The sequence below is a fragment of the Suillus fuscotomentosus genome (assembly GCF_016647785.1).
Source record: "Suillus fuscotomentosus strain FC203 chromosome Unknown F5891scaffold_40, whole genome shotgun sequence".
NCBI lineage: Eukaryota > Fungi > Basidiomycota > Agaricomycetes > Boletales > Suillaceae > Suillus > Suillus fuscotomentosus.
Genome location: NW_024539552.1, coordinates 259,985 through 280,128, shown reverse-complemented (window position 1 = coordinate 280,128; position 20,144 = coordinate 259,985). Strand labels below are relative to the sequence as shown.

General features: G+C 48.4%; 6 protein-coding genes across 6 annotated transcripts; 4 read left to right on the top strand and 2 right to left on the bottom strand.

Annotated features, from left to right (window-relative positions):
- Positions 1–1,431: 1,431 nt before the first annotated feature.
- On the top strand, positions 1,432–2,719 carry F5891DRAFT_902314 (uncharacterized protein; the record flags this gene model as incomplete). The annotated part of the gene is made up of 6 exons (XM_041373482.1): positions 1,432–1,506; positions 1,559–1,707; positions 1,758–2,187; positions 2,252–2,390; positions 2,426–2,558; positions 2,608–2,719. Coding segments are annotated over 6 exons (1,038 nt in total), but the record flags the coding sequence as incomplete, so codon positions are not given.
- Positions 2,720–2,788: 69 nt separating this feature from the next.
- Positions 2,789–3,085, top strand: F5891DRAFT_899768 (uncharacterized protein; the record flags this gene model as incomplete). Its single annotated transcript, XM_041373437.1, has 1 exon — positions 2,789–3,085. A coding segment is annotated over one exon (297 nt), but the record flags the coding sequence as incomplete, so codon positions are not given.
- A 6,505-nt stretch (positions 3,086–9,590) lies between these two features.
- F5891DRAFT_1191000 (uncharacterized protein) lies at positions 9,591–9,956 on the top strand (the record flags this gene model as incomplete). Its single annotated transcript, XM_041367395.1, has 1 exon — positions 9,591–9,956. The coding sequence occupies one exon, from the start codon at positions 9,591–9,593 to the stop codon at positions 9,954–9,956; it is 366 nt and encodes a 121-aa protein (XP_041223904.1).
- A 299-nt stretch (positions 9,957–10,255) lies between these two features.
- On the bottom strand, positions 10,256–11,161 carry F5891DRAFT_955705 (uncharacterized protein; the record flags this gene model as incomplete). The annotated part of the gene is made up of 1 exon (XM_041375352.1): positions 10,256–11,161. The coding sequence occupies one exon, from the start codon at positions 11,159–11,161 to the stop codon at positions 10,256–10,258; it is 906 nt and encodes a 301-aa protein (XP_041223903.1).
- Positions 11,162–11,992: 831 nt separating this feature from the next.
- On the bottom strand, positions 11,993–14,705 carry F5891DRAFT_1190998 (uncharacterized protein; the record flags this gene model as incomplete). Its single annotated transcript, XM_041367394.1, has 10 exons — positions 11,993–12,685; positions 12,724–12,950; positions 13,005–13,239; positions 13,291–13,362; positions 13,421–13,612; positions 13,664–13,696; positions 13,744–13,953; positions 14,016–14,330; positions 14,445–14,507; positions 14,553–14,705. 10 exons carry the CDS (start codon positions 14,703–14,705, stop codon positions 11,993–11,995), a joined length of 2,193 nt encoding a protein of 730 aa, XP_041223902.1.
- Positions 14,706–15,997: 1,292 nt separating this feature from the next.
- Positions 15,998–17,262, top strand: F5891DRAFT_1239178 (terpenoid synthase; the record flags this gene model as incomplete). Its single annotated transcript, XM_041369692.1, has 5 exons — positions 15,998–16,154; positions 16,314–16,488; positions 16,541–16,826; positions 16,877–17,142; positions 17,199–17,262. Coding segments are annotated over 5 exons (948 nt in total), but the record flags the coding sequence as incomplete, so codon positions are not given.
- Between the last annotated feature and the right edge of the window lie 2,882 nt (positions 17,263–20,144).

The following is a 20,144-nucleotide window of genomic DNA, read 5'->3' as shown; positions in this document are numbered from 1 at the left end:
CACGGACATAGAGAATTTCTTGTTTTGCACATTAACGGAATTCACCGCGTGAATGTTGACTTCTGTGGATGCGACCAACAAATTTCTCACCATCAACAGCTCATGCACTGCAATTGGTTTCCCTCGACAGTCCATCAATCTCAAACAGCGTGCACCTGTCGACTTCTTGAGCACTTCTTACTACTTACATGGTCTAGTAAAGTCTCCACTTTTGAGTACTACCAAACTTTAGAGTGTCTGACAGATAATACAGGTATCTCTGTTCCAAAGGTGAGCCGTCATTTACCTTTTGGCAGCCAAATACTTAACTGTTTCATTTAGAGTCGCTATTCAGCATTTATGCGGATGGTTCGGGAATATCGTCACATTTTACTCTTGAAGCGAGGTGGGTGAGGTCATATAGAAAACGGAATCGCCAATTTACAGCCAGGCAAACTCGTGTTACATTGTCCAGCATGCCCACAACCTGGAATCAACCTACCGAGAGGTTGGGAGACTGTAGACCCCTCCCTAAAGTGTGTATTTCTTTCTTTAGAGTATGTGATAATAATGTTTCACTTTGATAGGTTCCTCTACTACTTAATTATCGCCATGGACGCCAACTTTCATCTCAAGAACAGAACTCAATCGTCGGATTTGTTGGACCCCGGCATGCATACCGGTGTAGAGACTCATGCCTCTCATGGTGTGATATGGCACTTTTCACTAGGGAGTACATAGCACGAACTTGCAGCACCATTCTGTGTGCTATCTGCAGCTATTCCTATATGAGGCGCAGCTTTCCCGCGCACCATTCCCGCGCTTCACGATGTATATGCACGCGCACGCGCTTTCCCGTGCTTGAGCGCCCTATAGCGCCAGCCATCCAGATGCATCCATTCACTGTCCACCAAGTTCTCTAGTGCGTATATTTCCATTTCTCTCAACTGCATATTGTTCCACCTTTATTTTTATCATGGACCCTTACTTATATATATCTTTACATACCTACTCGGTAGCGCTTCGGCTCCGCATGACCGCACTTAGGCGTGCTATATAAGCGCCAGCAGTACAGACTTTTGACTTACTTTACCTCCCAATTACCTGTTACTACTTACTTACTACCTAGCAGAATATAGTAGAGCTCTATTTGTTTACACCTTGCATCATATTATCACTTAACTAAGTCTCTCTCATTTCCGCACAGCTGCGCGCACTTTCCCGCGCTTCGCGCTAATACGCGCGCGCATTCCCGTGCCTTCGTGCCTTGCACACACCTGCGCTTTCTCACGCTTCGCTTCAGTGCGTACCTCTAGATCTTCGCTGCACTCGCTTTCCCTTTAGGGTCGAATGCACTTGCCATCTCAAGTATAGCAGACTAGGCAACGTGCGACCTACAACATTTTTAGATACAGTTAGGAGCATCATTGTTCCTCACAGTATTGTAGTTTCTACACCGGTCTTGCATATTTTGTTGCAACTAAGCCCTACGGTGCCCATGTGTTAAAATTTGCCTCCCAGAAAGATGTACATCAACACTGAATTTCATTTGCTATTCCTCTAACTCTAACATACACAGGTCAGTACATGCAGCGGATTCAGTGCTCTAGCACATGCCGAGTCAAAATTCTCGAACAGACTACGGGCCACAGGTGTCGGGCTCTGCCCATGTGCACATCATGAATTTGTGCATCCCAAAGGGGTGGGTTATCTGCAAAAGGGCGAACGGTGAGGTTCTAATTGACTCGTGTGGGTTCTGTTTATTTATGTGCAACTAGCTTCTGCAACATGGATTTCATTTTTTTTTCAACTATCATCCCCCTTCTTCTTCTAAATGTTGTCATCTCCTACAATATTGCTTGCCAATGGAAAATCAACCTCCTTGACAGGATGAACAAACTTCCTGAAAATATGTGTATACCCGTCGCAGTCGCAATGTCAGTGTTCATGTTCGGAATCCCAAAGTTTCATGCCAGTGCTCATGACGACGGCTGCTCTATCCCACATTCGCTCAACCTCATGCCAGGAGTAGGGCAAACAGATGGAGAAGGCATTGAACGGAATTGGGCGGAGGTGAACCAGGTTGCAAATAGCACCAAGGAAATGGGACCTGGTGCACGACATGATACCCTGGATGATCATTTTGGTCATCATAATTGGCGTAAATTTGTTGGCCTTGGTAAGCCCTTAGTAGCGCCACCTCATTGGGTCAAATACTGATATAATCTTAATAGGTCTTTCATTGTGAAGGAAACTCATAACTGCGGTCAAGGAATGTGATCGTCAACAGGCTGCCTTTCAAGAGTTCAATCTTGCAGTTGGCGCATCATATCAGAACCAGTTGACTGCGATGGTCGAGAGCTGGGAGGTGGACAAGACACAGCCAAACCCATTCACAAACAAAGAATGTGGTGCGCCCCTTTGTTTTTTTCACATAATTGTTTAGGTATATCTGAAGCTGATGTATGTGCCCACTTCGCTGAACAGGAGAAGGCTGCTGCTATGGATGGAAGGTTTCACCATCATGACATAAGCCCGAGTGTATTTATTACATTGGGTTTATCATTAGAAGACTTGCAGTACGTATCCCTACATCCTCAAATGTCATATTCCTGATGATCTATGTAGAAGACGTCTACGCTTTGAAATAACTGATGGGGTGCTGTCCTCACATCAGCAAACAGAGTTGCACAAGCGCCAGACTTCACTTCTTAAGCAGATCCATCGATTTTGGTCCGTGCAGGCCATCTACATGGTCAATTTAGATAATTTTATTGAGGAGAACGATGACGGCTCTTGGATAGAAGCTGAAAATACCATTCTCTTGCTGCCATCCAGTGTTAGTGCTTCGATTCAAACGTCGACTTGCCGTGATGATATTGCCTGCATCGAAGAGAAACTTCGTGATGCTCAATGTCACGACTGTCTCTACAAACTCCAAAATGCCCTGCGTGCCAGAGTTCATCTCATCAAACACAGGAATAGGGAAACCTGTGGTCAAAGGGCCAACACTTGTGCAGCATCCATAATTAGTCGCTTGGATGGCAAGATCAAGATGATAGCTGACAAGTATCGCACCGCTCATGAGTGTTTGATCGTGTTGTGAGGCCGTGGTTCATGGGAGGACGATCTGCGGCCTCTCAATGCTCATGATGTTTGGGGCCCGAGTGAGGATGTTGGATCAATAGAGAATCCCTCTGATATCATTGGACCCAGTGGACGTAAACGGACCAAGAAGCAGTTGGCTGCTTCCAACAGATGTCGTGGACAAGGCTTCATGCTGTTGATCTAGACAACGTTAGTCCTCAGTCAGATGTAACGGACTGATATTGACAAATACCTAGACAACATTAGTCTAGGAATGACAAGTAAGTTATGTATGTATGGCGTGATAACGAAGAGCGGCTTACCCTCAGTCAGATGTAACGGACTGAGGGAAAGAGGGAATGAGGCATGAGGTACATATATAGTCTGTGTTGGTATTCCAACTATTAACTCTGCCAAATGTGATTCATGTCGTACAGTGCACACTGGCGTCAACACTCCTCCTCGATGCGAATCACGAGAGAACTCCTCCTCAATTGCATTATCGGAGGCCAAGGCATGATCTCAGGCGCTCGAAGTCCTTGTGAGGTAAGGGCTTGGTAAAGATGTCGGCAATATTGTCTTTCGATTTAATGTAGTGCAGTTTGAGGCGACCTTGCTTGACGTGTTGTCGAATCGAGTGGTGTTTGATATCGATTTGTTTCACGTGTGCGTGGAAGGATGAGTCCTCAGTAAGGATGATACTGCCATTGTTGTTGCAAAGTAAAGGAGTCGCCGAAAGCTGTGGGAAATTGAGTTCACCGAGTAGAGTATGCAACCATTTGAGTTTGGACACTGCCTCGGACACGGCGATGTACTCCGCTTCACAGGTGGAGAGAGAGACAGTCTTCTGCTGACGTGCGCTCCAGGTGATCATACCACTGCCTAGGGTGCAGCAGTAACCACTGACTGATCGGCGTGTGTCAACACAGCTGGCCAGATCACTGTCAGTGTAGCCGAGCAAGTGTGCTGTGTGCTCCCCTCCAAGAACAAGTGCAGTATTGCGAGAACCCTTCAAATAACGTACAACATGTTTCGCAGCTTCCCAATGGACGCAACCATAGCAGTCCAAGAATTTGCATAGTTGCTGGACTGCGTAAGCGATATCCGGACGAGTGCAGATAGCCAAATACATCAATGAGCCAACAAGGGAGCGATAGTGAGTTCGAGCCATAAGCTCACGTTCTGCATCGGTGGAAGGTGCGTGATATTTGCATGACAACTGGAGACCGGGTTCCATGGGCGTGGAGACAGGTATGGCATCTTTCAAACCAAATTGTTTGACGATGCGATCGACAAGGGCACCTTGAGAGAGACTGACTGTGCGAGCAGCGCGGTCACGTTCAATAGTGATGCCGAGGCAGAAATGTGCGGCGCCGAGGTCAGATACGGTCCACTTCGTACGGAGTTGTTCCTTAAAGCTTGAGATTATTGCCTTGGAACTGCCGATAGTGAAGAAATTGTCCACGTGAATTGCAACGAGTAGGATGCCAGTGTCGGTCCATCAGTAATAGATGCAGTGTTCACATTTAAGCCGAGTGAATCCCCACGAGAGCATAGCCTGATTCATTGTTCGATTCCAGACCAGTCTGCCCTGTTTCATACCGTAAAGGCCCCGCTGAAGCTCCCAGATGTAGTCTTCAAAGCCAGGCTCGATGAAACCTTCCGGTTGTTCCATATAGCACACTTCGTCCGGATCAAGGAGGCCATAGAGGAAGGCTGTTTTAATGTCGAGTTGATCGATCTCCCAATCGAGCACGGCTCCTAAGTGTGCGAGGACACGAAAAGATTCAAGTCGAGCGGTGGGAGCAGATGTCTTCGTATAGTCCTGACCCCAGATGGCGGAGTATCCACGACAGACATACCTAGCCTTAAAATGGGCAGGTGCACCATGCTGATCACATTTGAGTTTAAAGACAGGGCGCCCCTTCATAATTTTTCGTCCACAAGGCATGGATACCCAGGGCACGAGTTTGTACACTCCAAGGTCGCGAAGTGAGGAGAACTCCTCCTGCAGGGCTGAAGTCCATGTGGCAGAGTTGGCAGATGCCATAGCCTCGGAATAGGTCAACGGGTCGTCAGAGTGCTCGTTGTCGAGATGATCTGGCATGGCTGCAAATAGGTCAGCAAGGTGTGTCAGTTCACCCTCTGATACCATTGCTGCAAGAGTGTCCTTGTCGGGTAGGCAAGAAGGCATAGGCTTGAGCGCGTGTAGACGATCGGTTGCAGCCATGGAGGCAAGAACGGTGCATTGAGTTGCGGAGGCGTATGGCAAATCATTGGCGGCCTGCAGATGTTCGGATGGGACAGGAACACGGGAAGATCGACAAGGTGAGATGGGAGGGGGGTCATTGATGTCAGCTGTGTCAGTAATGGTTGCCCGATGGGAGGGAACTGTGCCGGGTGAGGGAGAGTGGGACACATCAACTGGGCTGTCAGAGGAGGATGGTCCAGGCGCGGCAGCTGAGTCACTGCTGGTGGGTGGGCCAATGTTAGTGTCAACAGGTGTACCCAGAGTGATTCCCGGATGCAAGGGAACATCACTAGCTTGGTGAGATTCGATGAAGAAAACATGGTAAGAGACAAACACTTTATGAGTTGTGCGGTGATAGCAGCGATAAGTCTTTGAGTCGAGGGAGTAGCCGATAAGGACACATTCGAGGGAACAATCAAAAATCTTAGGATTGTGTCAATTTTGGATGAGGACGAAGGCACGACAGCTGATTTCGCGGAGATGGGAAAGGTCTGGTTTACGGCCAAACCAGCATTCAAATGGGGTGTGTCCTGACTGCGAGACTACAGGTGTACGGTTAGTTAAGTAGCAAGCAGTGAGGACAAACTTGTCCCAGCGATTGGGAGGCAAATCACATGCAGAACACATAGCGTGGGCCTTGCACATAAGAGTACGATGAAGGTGTTCAACTCGGCCGTTCTGAGCGGACGTGTGAGGTGCTGTAAATTGATGTTGTGTGCCGCGGGTAAGGAGCCAGTTGGGCATAGATGCAGATTTGAGCTCACCATTATCAGATCGATAAATCCCAACCTTAAGTCCGGTCTCAAGTTTGCGAGCGCACTCCCAGGCAAGGAGAGAAGGGAAGGTGTCACTCTTAGCTGCGAGGGGAATAGCCCAGGAGTAGGAAGAAAAGTCATCAATAATGTCCATTATGTACCTATTTCCTGCAGCGGACACTGTATCTGGGTGATCCATCAAGTCAACATACACGATGCCAAGCTTCCTGCCAGCGCGATCCCCCACCTGAACTTTGGGAACATTAGACTTGGTCTGTTTACCAAGAACACATGCGTCACAAATGGGTGGTTGGGTAGAAAGATCGATGGGCATACCGGTTGCATTGCCTGAACGTGCAAGATCGTATACTGCACGGTAGTGCGCATGACCTAGGTGACGGTGCCAGGATTGCAAGGTGGGTTGGCATTAAGCAAGGTAGGCATGGTCCGCGGACAACTGACCACTGGACAGCGCATACAGATGGCGCGAAGTAAGATTCCCGGTAAGCATGCGCGTCCCATTGCGGGCCCTGGATCCAACAGGATGATGCGTCGAAAGACGCAATGCACCTGTGGGCAGTGCAAATGGCAGACATGGAGACGAGGCACACGGTTGCAGCGGGGATGAAAAGTACATGGTTGAGTGTGAGATGAATGCCTTTTGTGATGATAAGGTGGATGGAGCCAATACCAACAGCTTGAATGGAGGACCCACCAACTCCGCTGACCGATCTGGGAGGTACAGGTCGCAGGGAGTAGAAATCGGACTCGACATTGCTAATGTGCACGGAGGCACCGCTGTCGAGGAAGAAAGGAACAATGGATGGGTCGACGACAGTGCATAAGCGTTGGTTGGGGGCCTTGTAAGTGATGCCAGCGAAGTCAACAGTCTGCGAGTTGACGCGCCAATCCATGCTTGTTTGTAAGTCACCGACAGCAGCGAATAGTGCATTGTACTCCTCATCATCAGAGCCGGGGAGCTCGTTGATATACACTGATGGGGTGGGATCAAACGCCAGACCTGCAAATTCCTGTGAGGTAGAAGGCGCGGCGGATGGCATAGTTGAAGACGCAGCCATGTAGAATGCTTCGCCAGTTTCCCCATCAAGCAGGTAAGCACGTCCCCCTTGATCATAGCGCAGTGTACCAGGTTTACCAGTGGCAGCAGCTTTGGGAGTAGGCTTAGTAGTAAAAGAACCTCCCTTGGCAGTCACAGCGTCATGGGCAGCACATTTTTGCGCTAGCACTTCATCGTGTGTGCCCTCCATGGCCCCACCTTTGCCAAAACAATCTTTGGCGAGATAACCCCAGCTACTGCAAGTGGTACAGCAAGAAGAGTGATCGGCAATGTGGCATTCCGAACAGACTTTCCCTGGGCGCGCATTGCGACCCTTAGTGTTGGGAACAGCCATAGCCAAGTCTGCAGATCCCTTCATCTTCTCCGTGTCGAGGAGTTGCTGCTCGACATCAAGACAGAAACGGATGTTTGAAGGCCCGTAGATGGAGGTGGAGGTGCTGGTGGAAAGTGAGTCTGCAATGTGGTTCCGGACATGAGGCAAATCGTCGGTCATCACGTTCAACATCATAATGGTGAGAAAATCGTCTTCTTTTGGTATCCCGATAGCATATATGCGCCTGACTAGGTCGCTAATCTGAGTACTGGTGGTGGAGAGCCGTTCGGAATGACGATAACGAACTGCCAGGGCTTGTTGGATGAGGAGGATCTGAGCAATCAGTCCGACTTTCTTATGACGCGCTTTGAGCGCAGTCCATGTGAGGAATGCATTAGTGAAGGGACGGAGAAACTCTTGCTCTTCAGCGCTAGAACGAGTGCAGAGAGCAGCGATAACACAGAGGTTATTGAGGTCCCAGGTGCCTGTGCCTGAAAAATCGGTGACAGGATCTGGACGGAAATGATGCCTAGAAGGTACCCTCCGCCGTGCTTGTTACGCACTCAAATAGATCTGTTATGCGGAGCCCTAAGAGGGGCATCGTCCGCTAACGTTCGTGACGTAACCGGAAGGGTCCGGTGTAGCGACTGAGACTGGCGACGTCGAGTCGGCAGATATCAGAGACGCGCGTGTCACGTGACTTCTAAGACGGATGTCTTCAGAGTCACTGACGTTCTCAAAGTAAGGACAGTCTTGTCCGAACGATGAGGTAGTCGATCGAGGTAGACTTAGGCGCGATGAGCACCTAAGAAAAGATACTAGAGACTGAAGCTGAGGGGGCTTCAGAGGGAAGTATGTTTGAGGGAAGATTGAGTAGATTCAAGTTAGGGAATCTAGTACAGAGTGACCGACTACTTATACTAAGTGGAAAGGGTTAAGGGCAAGGCTACCGTACTGTAGGTAAGGGCGAAGGGGAATCGGAAAGGGTATAGGTACGCTGGTAGCAGAGCCTGATTAGTGATGTGAGGTCGAATGCGGAATGAGACCGAGAAACGTTGGAACGAGCCAACGGTAAATGATACAATGCGCAGCACGCATGAGTCAGAGGAAAGATAAGACAAGATAAGGAAAGCCACATTGGTGGCATGAGTCAGAACGAGTCATAGCCCGAAGGCACGTGCGCACGTTGGTGCGATAGGAGGGGGATGGGGGACGGGAACGGTCCCGAGGATCCGGTCAACGGATAGTTGGTAGAGAAGTATGAGCCGGAGGCATACGAGGGCGAGGACGAAGGGGAAAAATGATAGGGGGGCCATGTAGCCGATGTTACTTGTAACAGTGCTTGAGGAGTAGGTAGTTCTGTAATTTGTCAGACCAAACCCCCCAGTTGTTCTGACTACGATCGAGAATCTCAATCTTCTCAAGATCCGTCTGACTAAGGGTGATGGCGGTAATTGAAGAAGGCATAGCCATAGTATTGGGTGTTGTAGTTAAGGAACTCTTGGATCGAGTATGGGGCTGCGGCTTATTGGCTCTTGACATTACCAGTGGTGATGGTTTGAGAATAAGGGGCGAGAGAGACGTGAGGCGCCGGAATGGGGATTTATCCCTATATATATGGAGGGACGTGCGCGTGTACGCATCTGTGCGCATGTGAGCATCTTAGTTAGGAGTACTAGTCGCTCGAAAAGGGGAAGTGAAGAATGATAAATGAACTTCTCGAAGTGAATCGGTGAACGATGATGCATGCCAATGACGTGCACGTTCGTTATGTGCTTCTATTTAGAAGCAAGTGCGTCTAGAAGGTTCTGCTCGCTCATTTATGAGTGAGCAGGGCTCATAACCTGTTGATCTAGACAATGTCAGTCCTCAGTCAGATGTAACGGACTGAGGGAAAGAGGGAATGAGGCATGAGGTACATATATAGTCTGTGTTGGTATTCCAACTATTAACTCCGCCAAACGTGATTCGTGTCGTACAGTGCACACTGGCGTCAACACATGCAAGTCTCGTGGATATGGACTTCGGTTGGCATGTTAGGGGACGGCGATAATGCTGGTTTGAATGACGGTGAGTGTTTATATATATATATATTCAATCATTCCTCGTTATCTGATTCATTCAACCATGGCAGCACTCCGCGTGGAATGGGTGAAAGCCCGTGCACACACCCTATGCTGGAATGAAGAAGTTTTACTCCTGAGGGAAGAGATGCGGCGCACACGTACTTTTCTTGAGTGGAAAGCCAGGTGGTGGGAGAATCACGCAAAATTCACAGTGGACGACAGCCTATCATCGGAAGGGATGGCAGTGTATGCTTTTCGGCAAGCAGTGCTGCAGCGTAGGCTTTCTAATTCATTTCTACAGCTCTGGTCTGCTTCATTAACAACAAACCAGGTTCATGCTTCCCAGTCGAATGTTGACGAGGACGAGGACATTGTCATTCATGGCGAGACCTATGAGGATGATGCGGAGGATGATCTGGAGGATTAAAAATTTTCAAGACTGAATTTGGATATGTTGTGCTTAAATAGTATTTGTCGCCCGCTTCTAAATATTGATATGTCGCGCTTGATTTGTCGCCTGGCCCATTTTGACAATAAACACCAGTTTAGGGTTAAACCATAAAATATATTTGCAGTGTATAACAAGAAAAGGAGAATATAGAGCAATATAAAGCTGCAGTATGCCTTGACTAAGCCACCCAATATGGGTGGTGGTACAAGCCAGGGAAATGGGCATTGGTCTTGGGTGGTAGTAACCAAGAATTGTGGAAAGTCAAGATGTGGCTATTACCATATAACAAGGGCAAATACTACAACAAGGGGTAAAGCCACAGCAGCCACGCTTCTAGTCTGCTTCTTGGTCTTGGACTTTGCAGCTAAGGCATCCGCTTCCATCAGTGTCTTGTATGAGGAAGCTTCTGGAGCACTGTCTGTACATTCTTTCGAATGGTGCGATACATAGAATTTTCGGCATTTGAAGCATCCCTTGTGGTCCATCAGTAACGTCCGTTCGGTCTCCGTGAGACCCCCAAGGTGTGAGGAAGAGTTGTATGTTTTAGGGGAGGAAGGGTTCTTGGTGTGGTTCGAGGACGTGGTGCGTTTGGAGGATCTGTAAAGTTCTTCCGCAATCTTCTTATGCGAAGCCAAGTCCTTGAGCCGTTTGTCGTCGAGGTGTTTGACTTCCTCAATCCATTCTTTAAGGGTCAGATTATCAGCGAGCCTTGCTCTGAGTACCAGCATGGTGAGTTCATCACAGATATTCACCTCAAGCTGATTGTGTAGCTGAGCACCCGTTAAATGAGCGGTATTCCCGTAGAGCAGCGCATTTTGATTCTGTAGTTGTAGCGCCCATTCGTAGAATGGGTGAGAACCTTGTTGAGATCCCAAGACTTTCTTGCAAAGCTTGGTGTCCCAATGGGTCTCGAGCCAGGTGTTCTTGAGGGCGGTCATATATGCTGCGAAGGTACCTGCATCCAAGACAGCACATTGCGTCAAGTACCAAGTTTGCAAATGTGGGTCTAACATCCCGAACACTATCATTCTTACTTGGTCCTGCACTTTGATGCCTTTATGCATGAAGTACGTTGAGCATGCGTTATCCCAGTCTCGTGCTGCTTCGGGAGTAAGCTCGCCCACCAAGAGCTTTGGCAGCTTATTGGGGGTGGACTGTTCTACGATGGCCAATTTAGCCATTCTGCATGTCTGGGGTATATGTGTGGAATCGTCAGAATATATGATTCGAGGAACAGCGTGTCTAGCGAGCCCCTTCAGTGAATTCACTCCGTCTCAGACGGACAGCTGAGTGTGACAATGTACCATTGGGAATGGGCCATCCCATGTGGGCCCATGGACATAATTGTACCATGATATCCAAGTGGGCCAGGTGAATGTGTGTACCCAAGACACATGGATGGGCTGAGGGTACATTATATAGACAGTGGTATAGGAATGTATTAGTATATAGGACATTATAAATGCTAATTCCTGTTTACATTGGAGACGAGTGGGCTGGCCGGATGTGTGTACCCAAGGTAAACAGATGGGCCGACCATATGAGTGGGCTGAGTGAATCTGTGTACCCGAAGCATAAGGATGGGCCGAGACCATACAGTATAGATAGTGATATAGGAATTTACTAGTATACATGACATTATTAATACCAAATCCTGTTTACAATGGAGACGAGTGGGCTGGCTGGATGTGTACCCAAGGTAAACGGATGGGCCGGGGGTATATAGCAGACTTACAGGAATCTTATCGAATAGCGAATCTGGTGTAAAATTGAAACGACCGAGCTGGACGAATGATATACACCGGAGATCCGGTCATATTATCATCCGGCAGGTGCATTTTTAATCACTGGCCCATGATCCGGTAGCTACATTATCCGGTTGATGCATCATTTCACAAGCCCATCGGCCGGTATACTACATACATGAACCGGTCAATCTAATACACCATCTAGTACATTCTACCATGGCATTAGATTGTCCTTATCGACAAAACAAACTACATGTACTGGCATTACTTGGCCCTATTACCAGAAGGGTTCTTGTCATGCCTAGCACTCACTGACCGACCTTGTTGCCGTGATTGAGGTGCAAATGCCCGGTTCGGCAAAGGAGCCGAAATGGACTGACCATCTGCCAGCAGATGTGGTGGCCTGGTGAGCATGGTGCGAAGGGTACTAGTGGAGGGCATAGATGCCATTGGGACAGTAGGGGCTGGTACCGGAAGTGCACTAACCGGATGACTGTGTGGACCGGATTCCCCCATGGTGGGGACAGGGTTGATGGTAGAGGTGGAGGGTGTAGGTACCTGCTCATGCCTTGCGACTGGTGAGCCATCTCCGACAGGACGCGTGTTGGTCAAAAACACATCCGGAGTGAAGACATTGTTGGTGATGGAATGACCCAAGGCGCTGATTGAGCCAAAGTCAGGGAATGTGGGGGTATTGGGGATGACAATGGGTGGCGGATTGAATGCTGGTGGAGTTGAACCGGCTGCTGTGGTGGCCCTGTGGCTGTTGCTCAGGTACCGGGCAATACCGCTGACCTGAAAAGTCAACTGATCTACCACTCCCTTCTGGGAGGCTAATTCATTTGTAAAGCCGGCTTGCAGCCGGTCAATATGATGGGACAGCTCATCATGAATAATGTTGTCACATGTCCGGAGCTGATCCATGTCGATCTGAATTTGTGCCAGGAGGGCATCCATCTCGACATTGGTCAAAGAACGGGGTTGGGGAGTCTGACGAGGTACAGAAATGCATCCGGTGTCTCTATAAATGGTGCTGGGGGCAGGGTAGTTTCATCCACGGCTTCGATCCATCGATCCATCAAAAAATCATCGACAGATACCTCAGGGCCTGCATCAGTAGCAGTGCCAGGATGTTCGGTGCCGGTGAGTGCAGGGGCATCGGTCATATCAACATCGACATCCAGTTCCTCCGGAATAGGACTGGGATGCTGAGTTTGGACGACTAGAAGAATACAATTAGTAGATATACTACGGAAAATAAGATACTTGCCTTTACCTTTGCCTTTGTTTTTTGACTGCCCAACAGTCTTGGTTTTTCCGGTCGTCTTGGAGCGAGTGACTATGGCTGTGGCCGGTAGGACTGGATCATCCAGCTGGATGCATTTCATCCTCCACTTGCTGCAAAGAATGCAAGTATGGGCGACCTTGCCCCTTTTGGTCAACCAGCTTTTGCATTTGGCCTTCATAATTGTGCATCTCCTGCATGGTAGGATAGGTGTACCAATGGGTTTCTATGAAGAATTAGTATAGCACGACCGGTGGAGATTTACCAGATGTCTTACCAGCTGTGGACGCTTGCCCCTGGTCTTTGCCTTGTCCTTGGCTGTTCTGGTACGATCTGTACCGGACTTGGACTATTATCATGATTATATTAGCCATACTCACAATAGGTGCAATAATATGAAAACTTACTGGTAATCGTCCCTCACCCGGTTTGACCCGTGTCCCAGAAGGCTCAATTGCATCGTCTTCATCCGCCTCCTCCTCCTCCTCCTCCTCCTCCTCCTCCTCCTCTGGTTTGTATTCCTCCGAGTCAGCAGCCTTCTTCTTCTGGTCTGGAGGGGGCAGCATTGGCCGAGTGGTAATGACAATGGTTGGTAAATTCTGTACAAATCAATGACATTGCCGGTGTTGATATTGAAAAAATGAACGTACCTTTTTGATCATGGTTTGTTTTGGATTATGGAGCTGACCGCTATTGTCAGTTGCATTTAAAGTATGAAACGGAAACTCACAATGACTTCCGGATCATGATCGCCATCTTCCATCGTCATTTGCCGGTTATCGCGATCCGGTGAAGTTGCCCTTGCCTTCGCCTTCGCCTTTCCCTTTCCTTTTCCCTTCGCCTTGGGCTTATCTTTGCCAATGCAAACTGTATCGCCGTCAGTGTCCGTGTCTGTTAACAGTGGTTTCGACTTGGGGATAGCCTTCCGGGCCCTCTTGACCTGACATGGGGGACTCGCGCTGAATTGTCGTTTGCGTGGTCTCGATGGGCCTGCAATGGCACCAGATGTATTGCCAGGAATGCGGATTGTGTTGGGAGTCGGTAGTGCCGGAGCTGGTGGAGCAAATGCTGGTGGAGCAGGTGCCAGTGGAGCAGATGCCGGTGGAGGAGCAGGTGCCGGTACAGGAGCGGTGCCGGTACAGGAGCAGGTGCCGGTACAGGAGCAGGTGCCGGTACAGGAGCAGGTGCCGGTACAGGAGCAGGTGCTGGTGCAGGTTTGGCTACAGGTGCAAGTGCCGGTACCAGTGCCGGTGGAGGGCCAGATAGCAGTGTTGGTGCAGCGGTAGTGGTTGGTGGAGTGGGAGCAGGACCCAATGTCTTAGGGTATAACGGATGACCTCAGCAAATGTCCTCATTGTTGCCAACACGAGTCCAATCCGGTACTTGAACCAATCACGTGGTACCCCTCTGAGCTCTATGAATCTCAGCTACCATAGAGAACAGGCGAAGGGGGATGTAGGTAGCCGTTGTCCGGTAGGAGTGAATGGCATCATTCTAATGATATTAATGGATACAATACAAAAAAAATGACAAACGTACCATTTGAGATGCAATGGCTCTGCTCAACCTCATCCTCTCATCTTCTGACCGGGACCGGAGAACCTCTTCAACCATCTGATTCAACCTGGCGAGAAGGGCAATGAGTGCCTGGTTGGCAGTGGCGGCAGCAGCAGTACTAATGTTGGAAAACATATCAGCAGTAAGACAAAATGACGGTAGCAGGTTGGCTTGCAAAAGAGATCCAGAAGGGAACGAGGAAATTGAAAATTGCCAGATGTTCGGGTGATTTCGGATATTTCCGAAAGAACAATTAATGTACCGGTTCTCTTCTCCGAAGTTGCCATGTGTCCTTGTGCGAATGCCATTGTTGCCACGTCATCGCTATCAAATTGACGTGAGTAGAGCATCCACTGACAGGCTTTGGAACAACCCATGAAACATTCCGGATATCACACAAAATATACTGATTTAGACAAGTCATTCAGACTGAACAATAAAAATACTTACCATATACACGTATAACTACGTATATATCAAAATAAACGAAGTTGCAGAAAGAAACATTCAAAAATGGTTGAGTTTGAAGGGTATTTTGTGCTCATTGTGCCCGGCGATGAGCACGAAGGTTTGAAGGACGTGGGAAAAGGTGAGGAGGTGTCGGGAAGTAGCGACCATGCATTGCCGGCAGTTACTTCCACTCTCGGCTTTGTCCGATAACTAATATTCTACCCATACCTAAGTTACTGCCAAGTGCTGTGGAACTCGCTGAAGTACCGCAGCATAGACTTTCCCCCCTAGTTAGTAACAAACATCACATTACATGTTCGTTACTAATTAGTAACACTAATGGTGTCACACAGGTGGTTATTAGTTATTCAATCAATATTCACCACTTGTTCTAGTTTGTTTACTCGCTTGCACGGCAGCACTAACGGAGATAGCGTAGTACGCACGAGAACACATCCAACACATCGTCCGAGACTACACCAAACAGGGATCGTCAAATGATGCCATCAGCAATCTACAAACCAAAGGCACGGTATCCGATTAGTATCGAGCACTGAGAACGCATACGTCAGTGGAACGCATACGTCAGTGGAACGCATACGTCAGTGATATGCAGCGCCTACGTCATGATGCGGTCATGCGGCAAGCCATCCAACACATCGTCCGAGACTACACTAAACGAGTCAGGGATCGTCAAATGATGCTTGAGCTTAAACGTTGAACTCTAAATGTACCGCAGTAGACTGACCAGTTACCGGTTACTGATAGTATGGAAACTGACAAAGACACTCCTCCACTAGTATTAACCAAGGACTTATCGATTTACTGATACCGGACTGCAGGTGGGGCATTCCATAAACTTTTGTCCTCACATTTTGTATAAAAGGGACACTGCACGCCATTTATCCTCAGCCCCCCTGCAGGTCATAGGCTCTATCACTGTCCATCAGAAATAGGAGGCCATGGAAGCTCGCCCAAAGGTGTTTTACCTCCCAGATACCATGGCAAACTGGCCGTGGCCTCGCGCAATCAATCCTCATTATGAAGCTGTGAAAATTGAAACTGATGCTTGGTTTTGCAGTTTCAAATCTGTGGATTCTGAGTCATTGAAAGCATTCGACAAGTGTAACACAGGTTCGAGTCATCATGATGTTACTACCTCTGAAGATCGTTGACGCGTACTATTATTCCTGTAGCTCTCCTAGTAGCACTGGGTCATCCAACTGTGTCAAGAGGTCCGTATTCAACCCTTGGCATGTACTACCGACCCTTGACTTTATTCTTGCAATGTAGAACATCTGCGAGTTGGCTGTGACGTAATGGATATGCAGCTGATTATAGACGAGGTCACTGATAGACGCACTGGGTCAGGCGCCAAAGAAATAGTGGATATCGTCCTCGATGCCTTACACAATCCTCATAAGATCAGACCAGAAGGTGAACACATCATTGGAGAAATGATGCGACAGTAAGTACCTTCCGAGTCTACTTGTTTGATTATGCATCTGAATTTTGTGTAGATGTTCGGCTCGTGCGATGCAGACCATGAGCATGACTTGTCATCCCCGCTTCATTGATAAATTTACGATATACCTTCGTGCAGTAGCTGTCGAGGCTATCGACCGAGAACAAAAACATTGTCTCAGTATCGATGACAACTTTTTCAAGTACCGACGGGAATCATCTGGCATATTACCTTGGCTTGCACTATGTGCAATGGAGATCGATCTTCCTGATGAAGTATTCTACCATCCTGCTATCGTGGATATGTTTGAATGCACTGCAGATTTGGTTACAGTTGAAAATGTAAAGTCATGCAAAAGACTTGGTTTCCGGTATCCTAACGGCCTTTACAGGATATGCTGTCATACAATAGAGAACAAGCGAGCGGGACCCACTACAATTCACTGATAACTGTTGTCATGCTAGAACTTGGCCTCAACATAGGCAGTGCGATGGGTTGGGCGTCCGCCTATCACACTAAACTCAAGGAAAGATTTATCAACGGTCTTGCGAAAATCCCTTCATGGGGTCCTTCCACCGATATCCTAGTCAAGAAGTACCTTGATGGACTAGGAAACTGGGTGCGAGCAAGTTATTGTTGGAGTTTCGACATTGAAAGGTTCTAAGATTTTCCAACGGTATGGATCGTCACTTATGATGATTTATATTTTCCAGGTACTTGGGCCCAATGACTGCGGAGATACAGCAAAGTAGGCTTGTCCCATTATTGCCAAAGGTCTATTGCAAAGCCGGCATCTGCGGTGGCGAAGGACCACACTAGTAATTGCCGCCGCAGCCAGTAGCGGGGTCTCTCCTTTCGTTTATTATGTCCTTTGCCTACTATAAATAACTTCAGGAATGTATCATAACAGCACTTACACGCGAAGCCCCGAATTTTTCTGTCTTTGAGCTTGAAACGAACGTTGCCTTACACTGTGGGTAGTAGATACATGAAAATTCAGTGATTTGACTCACTGGGTTTCCTTAAAGAGTTTCTATTGAAATCTAGCGCATACTCACCGGAACTCCATGATTCTATCCAATCACTGAAAGGACCAACCTACTCCACGAGAATTTCAGTAGAGACTCTCTACTGGAATCGAGTGAGAACATCACTGGAATACGAGTGAGAAAATGACTGGAAAATGGTGAAAATACCATCGAAATCCAAGGCGACTCTGGTTGAAATTTCACGCACGAGCCTCCGGTCGAGGACGGATTTCTGATCAAGGAACTGAAGGAGTGCACTGTCACTCGACTTGGCTCTCGCGCGCTCATTTGCCCAAGCAATCGTATGAATGATTGCCATCACACAGAAAAGAAGGACCAGTGATAGGTGCCCGTACAGGTGTGTTCTGGCACGACCTCGGCCATTCTCAGAACGGCGGGTTTCCATTGGCTGAACCCCAGTAAGAATCGGTCGGACAAAACAAACTGGCCAGTAAAAAGGTATTCGTGCAATACACTATTCCTGATGGTTTCAAAATGTGAGTGATCTTCAATAGCCAAGTGATCGTGCATTTCTCGGCAGCCGCGAGCTCTCTGGCACAAGTCATGGTCTCAACTTCTTCTATGGGCCATTTGGCCTAGCTGACCACCAAGCTGCGTGCGTTGTTGATGAGTGGCACCTGTTCAAGGGAAAGGCGCTTTGAAACCTGCGGCTATCAAGGCTGCAAGCTGGACCGTCATTTACCACTGACAATGAATCGAACCTGGAATCGACGTGAAGCTCACAGTAGAGGAAATCATACATCTTGAGGAAGAGTACAAACACGCTTGGAGTAGTCTTGAACACGCCAAGCTTCAGGTCTAGTTTACATTCATGTGCGGAAGGACATCGTGTGCCTCATGGCTAGGGCAGTGTTATGCACCATCGTAAGCCGTTGCAGTGACAACTCTGGTCAATGCTTGCCCTCATGTACATTCCATGACAAGAAACATCGACATTCGACTCAGTGAAATTGCAAAGCAATAAGCACTACTGTATATTTCTCAATAACTGATCTCGAACGCCGTATAAAATGCATACCTAATTCAGGTACTCCCAGTGGCTTTCACCCTCGAACAACTCGAGATTCATGCACGACGGAAACCCTCATCCAGAGTGTCCTCTCCCGATTCGTACTCGTACTCGTATTCCTCAAGCTCTGCTCGCAGGAACCACTTCATCCTCTTCATCAGCAGGTCCGAATGCGCCCTTGGCATGATGTGAACGAGCTGTGCCTTACGCCTTTTGCATGGCTGCGAAAAGTACGGTTCTGGCAAAACTCCTAGCATTGCCAGGTCATCAAAGTATTCGATTATGAAAGCCGTCAACCCGTAGTAGCGTTGACTGATGGGACTGGTAGTGGGCCCAGCCATGCCATATACTTTTCGCAGAGAGTACGCCTTGTTATAGCTGGAAGAGAATCTTGACGGTGAAAATTTCGCAATGAATTCATCTGCCAGCGTGCCCTTCTTGAACAGTCTTGACAAGATCTTGGGTGCCTCCGGGCTGCTATGCGAGAGCGCATGCCACACTCCAGGGTTGCATGACGCATGTTGCAGAAAGCTCACCACGGCAACATCGCGTTGGAGCACTTTCAAAGTCTCTTCACCTCTAGACATCTTGGCACCCCGTTTGCGCATGTACGGTATCATCAATTCGAAGAGTTGAGAAGACAATTTGCTGGGAATGGAGGAGAGTAAAGGGGCGGGATTGACGCCCTCGGTGAAGGACATCCCATCTTCCATGTCTCCCTCGCACGCCCTGAAAGCCCTGCGGACTTTTCGGCCGATTTTGCGTGCGAATGAGGTGGGTTTTGCTTTTGCCATGATCTTCAGGACGAAATGTGCCCTATCATATGCCGAAGGGAACTGCCTGCGTCCCGAACATATCTGCATGAGAAGCACGTAGAGCACTAAATCGCCGAGTGAAAGGGGGTCGAAATCCTCGTCGGGGGAAGCTGCTGAAGGCGTTACTGATAAATGAAGGGCCGATGCTTCTTCTGACTTAAGGCTGGTGGTCAAATGTGCAATGAGCGGAATGACCAGATGGCTCGACGGGAAATTACTCCGAAATGCATACGCGGTGCGAAGCATCTTCGTCCCTGACCGGAAGGTCAAAGAGCCTGTCTTCTCCAGGTTGAGTAATACAACGGAATTGAGCTCCAATGTTTGGGATCGGGTTAGTTTTGTGATTTCAAACATAACATTATCGCTTTTTATCTCCCACGAGGACCTTTGATGTAAAAAGAACTGTATGCCACCTTCTCCAGCCGTGTAGTTTGGAAATGGTAGGGTTAGATTCACATCGAGCAAGGAGCTCTTGAGTGAACCTGACCTTCTGCGCCTTTTTGTTTCCGGCAGCAGCCGGACATTGCATAGGACAACAGCAATGCGAGGGCTGAGCACGAATATGCGGTGCAGGGCAGGGCAGCCAGCTGCAGAACCTTCCGATAAACCAAATGCATTGTGCGTGAGTATAAATTCTTCCTCTCGCGCGGCTTCCCAGATGCTGAGGAAATAGTCATCCACGTAAGTGCGATAAGCGATTGATGGGATATGCTCCGGAAGATCTTCTTCACCACTCTCTACAGCATATGCAGCATCTCGCATGAGGTCTGAATGCGAGAAATCTAG